Source organism: Belonocnema kinseyi, chromosome 6 (assembly GCF_010883055.1).
Source record: "Belonocnema kinseyi isolate 2016_QV_RU_SX_M_011 chromosome 6, B_treatae_v1, whole genome shotgun sequence".
In the NCBI taxonomy this organism is placed as follows: domain Eukaryota; kingdom Metazoa; phylum Arthropoda; class Insecta; order Hymenoptera; family Cynipidae; genus Belonocnema; species Belonocnema kinseyi.
Window position 1 is genome coordinate 4785579 of NC_046662.1, and position 8798 is coordinate 4794376.

The 8798-nt window shown below is 30.8% G+C and overlaps 2 protein-coding genes across 10 annotated transcripts in view; one reads left to right on the plus strand and one right to left on the minus strand.

Annotated features, from left to right (window-relative positions):
• LOC117174377 (vacuolar protein sorting-associated protein 13D) overlaps window positions 1-8798 on the minus strand; it is a 277354-nt gene that overhangs the window by 113151 nt on the left and 155405 nt on the right. The gene's annotated exons all lie outside the window — the stretch shown is intronic.
• Window positions 1-8798, plus strand: part of LOC117174380 (ATP-binding cassette sub-family G member 1-like) — a 48734-nt gene that overhangs the window by 7768 nt on the left and 32168 nt on the right. For 3 of the 8 annotated variants that reach the window (XM_033363459.1, XM_033363466.1, XM_033363461.1), the window contains one exon: window positions 206-1834. In XM_033363459.1, the coding sequence (XP_033219350.1) occupies window positions 206-1165 (960 nt within the window). In that variant the 3' untranslated portion in view covers window positions 1166-1834. Of the gene's footprint in view, window positions 1-205; window positions 1835-8798 lie in introns of those variants that run through there. The other 5 variants (XM_033363465.1, XM_033363460.1, XM_033363462.1 and 2 more) reach the window with 5 other exon arrangements.

Here is an 8798-nt window from a genome sequence, read left to right on the forward strand (position 1 = left end):
GAGGGCGCATACTTTGAATAAAATATTTGTTATCATTCTCTTGAAATAAATGTGTTTTTTTCTTGAAAAAATACCGGTTTCATATGTATACATCTGGTAATTTTGTTTTAATTATAATTATAATAATTATAATTTGATTATAATTTTGATTTTAAGCATAATAAGAAAAAAAATTCAAATAATTTCAAAGTCCTTTCTTCAATAGGTGATGTGTAATGAATATGGAAATTTCAACAAAAGACTGGCGGCTGCACAAGACTCTTCTTGGAGGAAGAATGTAAAGATTATAGAAGAAGAAAGAATGAAAACTTTCAGTATAAATTCACCTTCGGAACTCAGACAGGCGGCGATTATAACCAAACGTTGTCTGATAAGGTATTACAAAGACTGGCTTGGGACGTTAATTAAGTTTATAATTTATACAACAGCGCCCATGTTTATAGGACTCACATATTTTGATGCTGGTATGGACGCTTTTAAAGTATATATGAATCTTGGAATGATAGTATTGGCAGTATTGGTTCTCTTTTATTGCAGCATAATGCCCGCGACTTTAAAATTCCCCCTTGAACTTCACATTATCAGGAAAGAGCACCTAAACGGCTGGTACAAGATCAGGACCTATTATGTCTGCTTTATCATAATTCATCTAATTGTACAGATTACCTTCAGTATCCTATTTTTAGGTATTTTGTATGTTATGACCAGTCAGCCACCAGAATGGCATAGGTTCTTCATGTTTGTAATTATTATAACTCTGGGTTCTTTAATTGGAGAAGGTATAGGTCTAAATTTTGGTATTTTGCTTTCTCCACTTGCAGGAACATTTGCAGCAACTACAGTGGGTATGATAAACATTCCTTTTTGTGGGTTTTTTATATTATTTTCTCATATGAGTCCGTTTATGTATCATGTCAGTAAACTCATGTTTTCAAGTTACTGTATGGAAGGCCTACTTCATGCAATTTATGGATTCAATCGTGAAAAGCTTTACTGTCCCGACGATCAAGATATCTGCTTTTTTCGATATCCGAAAATTTTACTACTTGAAATCGGGCTTAAGGAAGAGCAAATGTTTCTAGACGCCGCGATTTTAACTGGTCATGTCGTCCTTCTTTTCATTCTTGCATATATTTTTCTGAAAATGAAGGTATCGTCGATTTAACTTTCTCCTTTTGATTTAGTGTTTTGTAGCTCCTTTTTTATACATCTATTTAATTTTTTTCTCTATGAGAATAATTGTAAATAGAAATCCTTAAAGGTTTTTATTTTCAACACTGTGATAGAATGCTTAGAAACTTTAATTTGTTATTTTATATAGGAAGTAAAGTAAATGTTGTATTGTTATAAAAAACGAAGCGACCTCGAGGCTCGAGGAATATGTGAGAGAATTAAAAAAATTTTTTTAAAAATACGAACTCTTAGGTGCGAAATTGTGAAGCTTCACGTTTCTACTCTTGAAAATATAGTCACAAATCATATAAACTTAATCGAGTCGCAGATCACCATTGACCATGAAATTAATTATGCCACCTGTGGGTATGTCTTCAACGCTTTTGATTTTCAAAATTTGATGTGACACTTGATGCCATTTAGAAACTTAAGATATAATTTAAAGAACAGAAGCGCGCTATTGTGGGATAATAAAATAAGAAATAAAAGTGATTTTTGGATGCAGAATTAGAAATAAATATAGCTAAATAAAATAGTAGGTGATAATATTAGGACTAAGTAATTTATACACTTTTTTTGTATAATGTATATAGGTATACCTGCAAGGGTATATGTGAGAGAATGAATAAAAATATCGTACCCACGATGATTTTTAATCATCTTTATGGGCCTTTGTTATTGCTCATGTTTATGTAGATGTAAATGACAATTTAATGCTTTGCAGATATTGTAAATCATTGTACATATTAAGAAAAGGATCCTAATTTGCAACTTTTCTCGCTATTCACTGAAAAAAAGATTAGTTGAGACAAATAATAAAATTGCTAGAACAACTATTTTAGTTAGTAAATAATGGTACTGCTATTTAAATAGTTGTAAGGACTATTTTTGTTAGTTGGGGCAAGACTAGTTGCCGTTACTATCTAATTAAGTAGGCTAATTACTTTGGTTTATCAGAACGACTGTCTGTAGGTATTTGAACTTACTAATATAGTTAGTCACGTCGTCTATCTGTAGATGTAACTATATATTATTTGTTACGGAGACTAATTAAAATAATTATAACTACACTATCGAAATATTAATTAAAAGGATTCCAGTGGGCAAGCGGGAATATTTTCTTGGACACCTTTTAGGGACGCTGACTTCAGTTCAGCTGAAAAGTCGCTTTAAAAAAATATGTACCTATGCCCACTAAGATCTTTCTAATTGCAGATGCACTTTGGAGGTTAGGATTTCCAGTAAAACTTTAAACTCGTTTGATTTTACAATTTATTATACATACTCTCGAATACTCCAAAATAATCCCCGAAGCTTCAACTTTCCAAATGTTTCATACTTCCATTATTTATATAAAAAACAAGCCACAATCCAACGAGACATCAACTGAGCATCGAGTTATGACCGGGTTCCTAAACCGATTATTTGCTTAGTTGGTGTTACTAACTGAACAATTGTAAGCACCAATGAATGCTTAACTAATAAACAGGGTATTTATTTTCCTCTGAATGAATCTCTTGATCGAAGATAAACTCTACGACCTCAGTCTCCCTCACTGACTAAAATGGTTAGTTGGGCCAACTATTTAGTTTGTAAGATATGGTACTGCTATTTTATTAGTTGGTACAACCATTTACTTAGTTGCTGGTACTGACTGAATTGTCACTGCAACCAATGGAATTGTTGTACCCACTAATAAAACAGCAGTAACAACTAATAAAATAGTAGTACGATATCTTACTAACTTAATAGTTGGCTCAACTAACCATTCTTTTCAGTGCTTATTGTATCGTTTTTCTATAATTTTGCCTTTATTTTCTTCTTTCTATCTCCAATTTCGGCATGCAAAACACTTCCTCTTCAAAGGATTTCCAAAATATCCAATTTTTAACCATTTCTAATTCAAGGCGTAGTAGTGCCACTTCTCCTAAGTCTCGCTCGAGCGCGGCTCCCACTCCTATGTGTACTGTGTTTCTCGGAATCGTACTCTCCTATGGCCCCGAAATGGCACTTTAGTACATAACAATTTTTTACGTTTCTTGTAGTAAAATATTAAAATTTAAGAATAGAAATAGAATTAAAATGTTTTTTTTTGCACTGAAAATGTTTTAGCTATTGAAAAAATAACTGCTGGTCACAACAATATCAGAAAAAATAACAATAACCACTGTTATTAACAATTCTTGTGACAAAATATTTAAAATTAAGGTTTTATCACATTTAAATTTTCTTTGATGGCCAGAATACAGTGTTATGATTCATTCCCAATCTATTGCGATTGAAAACCCAGCTCTTTCCAAGTGAAACTGCCAACATTTAAAATTTGTTTATCTAAATTGTTTATAAACATTTACGTTATTATATTTTATAAATATTATCAAAAATACATTTTTTTAGAAATATCCGTAACTATTTTAGCGTTTAAAGAAAATTAAAATTTGATAAGACCTTCAACTTAAATATTTTGTCATGAGAATTATTTATAACAATAGTTATTGTGAGCTTCTCAGATATTTTTGTAACTAGTATTAATTCTTTCAACAGTATAAAATATTTGCGGGGCAAAAAAATTTCTATGCAAAGGGCCAAAATTTGAATTTATTTATAAACATTAAAATTGTTAAATATCAAATACTGATAAATGTTTATTATTTTAAGGAATACCTAAAGACGTTCTGGCGATTGAAGGAAATTACAATTTTAAAAATCTCAAATTTTAATATTTTTCCACAAGAATTGTTTATAGCAATGGTTATTATAAAATATTCAATTAGTCTTGTAATTAAATATCATTCTTACATTAATATAATGCAATTTTAGTAAACAGAATTTTCTTAACCATAATAAAACTATGGACTAAATTGTTCATAAAATTTGTTTATAACAAATAAATGGAATAATGAACAAATTATTGGTATGCTACGAGTCCCTAAGCATTCGTTTAAGACAATATAAAGTTTATCTAATCAGTTGTTAAAGCGTAAAAAATTGATATGTACAAAATTTCAGTTTTTCCATACTTTGACTGAAAAAATGATTAATAAGCAAATAGAGGAGACAAAATTTCGGAGCGTCAAGCTCTACAGAATTTAATGAGCTTTAATTTTTTAGAAACAATTTAATCGGTCCAAAATTGAAGGCTCTGGACATCTTTGAACGAAAAAAATGCATTTCCTCCCAATGTGCGTCGCGTGGGGGAAGTAGTAACAGAACTTCGTATGTGCCTGGCGCAACTTTAGACTGGGCTCGTCCGCTCTCTTATAATAATCATAAAAATTGCAATTGATTTTAGATTTTCTGTAGATTTGTTGGAAAAAATTCCATAAGAGATTATCTTTGAATAAATTTAAAAAACACTATATTGATATATTTTTGCAAAATCATGAACAACTGTAGAGGTTTCTACAAAATAATTGAACAGGATTACGATTTTTACATACTTAGCACCACTAATAGATAAAAATTAATCCATTTAACCAATCTCAACAAAACTTTTCTCAAAATTATTTTTCTTCAAATGTTTCAGGAATAAAATTTTTGCCTAAATAGATCTACGAATTAGTTTCTGAACATTTTGTGACATTTTTTTTTATCTCTATAATAGATTGAAAGAAAACCATTTGACCGGAAATCGGAAGTTCTGTGGTTCGATTCCCAGTGGAGCGGATAGAGTTGATCTTTTTTCAGAAATTTAATTTAAAAATTGAAAAAATGTATTTTCCATCTAGGCAGAAATAAAGTTCAGTATTTTCTGTGATTTAAGGACTTAAGCTAGATTGATAGAGCTGATTTCTATTTTTACGGATTGTGGAATGATATTTACACTAACTGATGGTAACTATCTCTGATGATAATACAGATTCCTTTAAATTACTCTTGTAATAAATGTAGCACTTGACTCGAGATAGCGCGTTTTTCTGAAAAAATATTCTTTTTTTGATCTCTCTAATAGTTTAACGCAAAATCACCTGACCGGAAATCGGAAGTTCTGTGGTTCGATTTCCAGTGGAACGGAGAGAGTGGATATTTTTTCCAAAAGAATTTAAATTAAAAATTTCGATAAATTTTTTCTCGATTACTAAATGAAAAAGAAGATCTTTCGATAAAGGAACAAAATTCCTAGGGTTTTCCCAACTTCTCGGTTCGGTAGATTCCCAGTTTCGTAACTATCATACGAATAATAGTAGATCATATACTTCATTTGACCTGAAATAGGCGGAATTAGCGCTCTTTTTCTGTAAAAAATCCACTTCGTAGTTTAACCTAGTTTTAAAATTAATGCTTCTCACTCTTTTCTTTTACTTTTATTTCACTTCTCACTAACTTCTTCCTCCTTGCTGTTACTTTACGTGCAGCTCGTCGCGGTACAATAAAGTGCTATTTTCTTTTTTCACCTCGTTTGACCGGAAAGGATCACACGAGGAGAAACCACCTTCTCACACAGCATGTTGAAATGCACTATTCAGATGATGCGTTATGAGTTGCCTTTACGTCGTTCTTATTCAAGCGAAAGCTCTGATTTTCTCGTTCTATTTAAAATGGTATTTTGGAGCAACTTCAACTTAAAATAATTATTTTTGTACAACTTACAGTTTAAGCATTCAAAATTTTTTCTTTTGACTCTTGATCGTGCAAGGAGTGAAAATCTGATATGTAAATGCATGATAAAAACTCACTTTTTTCGTTTTATTACAAAATACTACTTTCTGACCGGCGGGAAGAGGTGGTTTTCTATCTCGCCTGAGGTCGCAATGTCAGAAGAGGTACTAAAACACCTGTCCAACCCTTTTACAACTTTTAAAACCATCAACAAGGTTCTTATACTCATTTTGCCCTTTGTAATATATGCTTAGTTTCGCCAGCGCTGTTTAAGTAATGCGACTTTTCGTCCGCGAGTACTGCTATTTTTCGCTAGGCTTTATGAACGGTTCTAGTTTTCGTTAGCCGACTTGAGTCGTGTTAGACTTCGTAAATCTTTTTGAACGGTGCTAGTCTTCTTACGGACTGTAACGCAAAACATTCAATTTGAAAAATTACAAAAAGAATAAACTGATTGAGAGGTACGTGACACGATAAATTAAAAGAAATGATTGAGCAGAGCATATTTCGCTTACTTCATTAAGGCCATGTGATGAGTGGGTCACGTGACCAGATTCCTAACCTATCGCCAATATTTTTATTTCCCAACTTATTATCACACGAAACGCCACATCGAGTTGAAAATTTGGGATACTAAACAAGAAGCACTAAGAATGGTGGGCCTAGTACTAAATTTGTATAATTATAAAAAAAGTGTTTTTTTTTTGTTAATAATTTTTGTTGCTTTTTTATTATTATTAAAATTTAGGACCAGAACCACCTTTCTTTGTGTTTCTTATTCATTATTCCAAATTTTCAACTTGATGTGGCTCTTCGTGTGAAAATAAGTTGGGAAATTAAACAAGTGAGGGTAAGGTAGGAATCTGGTCATGTGAGCCACTCGTCACATGGCCTTAAGAATATTGCTAAGAATATGCCTGTAAGAATATGACACTCTTAATATTAGAATATCGTTTTTTCGGTGTAATGATCTAGAATGCTTAGAAACTTTAATTTGTAGTTATAGAGAGGAAGTAAAATAAATATTGTCAGAATCATCTTTGTGGGCTTCTGTTACCATTCATGTTTATGCGGCTGCAAATGCTAATTTAATGCTTTTCAGTAATAGTAAATCTTTGTACTTAATAAGAAAAGGATCCTAGTGTTCGATTTTCGTTTCTATTCGTACTCATGTACAGTTGTAAACATAAACTGGTTTTATTTATGGAGATTAAAGAAATATTGATAAAATAGAAACATATTATATTTATCCAATAAAATCATTACTGGTGAAAAAATGCCGCCAAGTACAACAACATCATGAAAAACTGTAGAGGTTTCTACAAAAGAAATAAAGAGCATAATGATTTTTAACATTGTTTCAGGAAAAGTAAATTCAAGAGGATACAAAGCTGTATCAAAATTTGTCATTTAAGAACAACACAGCTAATAAACGCATATATGCGTTTCCACGCAAATTTTTATTTTTATTTCACCGTAATATTAAAGGTAAACCTACACTTGAAATAAAAGTGTTATTCCAAAAATATACCTTATAATATTTGTCACTAGTTAAAAATTAAATGCTTTGTATTCTTACGAATATATGTCCTATATCAAACGTAGGAGTTGATTGGGTGAAGTTCTATAATAATGGAATTTTTCAATTCTAAATAACTTTAAGTGTCTAAGTGTTAACAAAAATGCATTGTGAAATTGTTTTTACAGAACAAAAAATTATTTTCCGCGAAAATATATTAAATACAATTATCATGCAACATTACTTTCTCTTCAAAGCCAAGAAGCAATTTTGACGTATTTTCAACATAATGTGAGCCCTGTTGCTCGTTTCTCTCTACTTGGTCTTCAATGAACCGATTAAATCTTTACTTAATTTCTCAAATTTAAAAAGTACGGTCTGATGTTGAGATCAGGCTATACTCGAAATGCAACACTAATTTGTAAGCAATATTGTATTTAATGAAACTTTGCTGTGGTCTGCAAGTCGTTGGTGGTATATGTTTTGATTTTCCCCATCCTCGTAGACGTAAAACTCAAAGACACTTTCATCTCACATAGCCTTTTTATTATTATAAATAATAATTTTGCTGTTCTTTTGTTAAAACTAAATGATACTATGTTTCCAATTAGTAATATTACTTGAATTAAAGAACATTTTTATGTAAAGCTTAAAAATGGTCAAGGAGTGTTTAGAAAACTTTCATTTTGCTTAGTTTAACTTTATATTAAACAAAAATAAATCTTCTATACTTGCTTTTCGTTATTCAAACAAATATATTATTAACAAAGTTAGATTTTCTAAGCGGTTTTCAGCAGCAATAACAAAGTTCATGAAACATAATGAAAATTCAAACTTCTGGTATCACGTTTTTTCGCAAAGAAAATGAAAATATCTTCTGTTTGAAGAAAAGAATATAAAATTTACAATTTTCGTTACCTTATGCGAAACGAAGGTACACTGTCAGAAAAATCTGTACGAGGTTTAATATACATGCGTGTGAAGCAAATATGCACTGCCGCTACTGAAATGTAACATACTTTGGTGTAGTGAATTTAATATACATTAATATAATTAATAATCTAGAATTCGTTGACTGGATTGTTATTTATTATGAAAGTGCAATGTACGGGTAAAACTTTTTCCTAATTTTGCTCTGCACATTCAAAATTCAAGGCGAAGAGAATTAATTGTAGGTTAGGTCTGTTATTTATTTGTTTAGTTCAACCTTTCGACTTGAAATCCAAATTTATTTCTGCGTAACAGGAAGAAGGTATTATGTTTTATTATTTACAATCTAAAATTAGTGCTAAACTTATTTTGGATTTGAGAAGAATGGAATTGTCTTATTTTTCTTGTAAGTGATTAACATTAATGTATATGAAATTTAATATAGTCGCAAAACAATGAAAGAGTGTTGCTACGCGTATCAAAATTTGTGAACGGATAGCTTTAAACAGTTTCATACGTCGCAATATAACTCAAAAGTGTCACATAGCGTATTGCGATAGGAAGAATAATTTTTCAA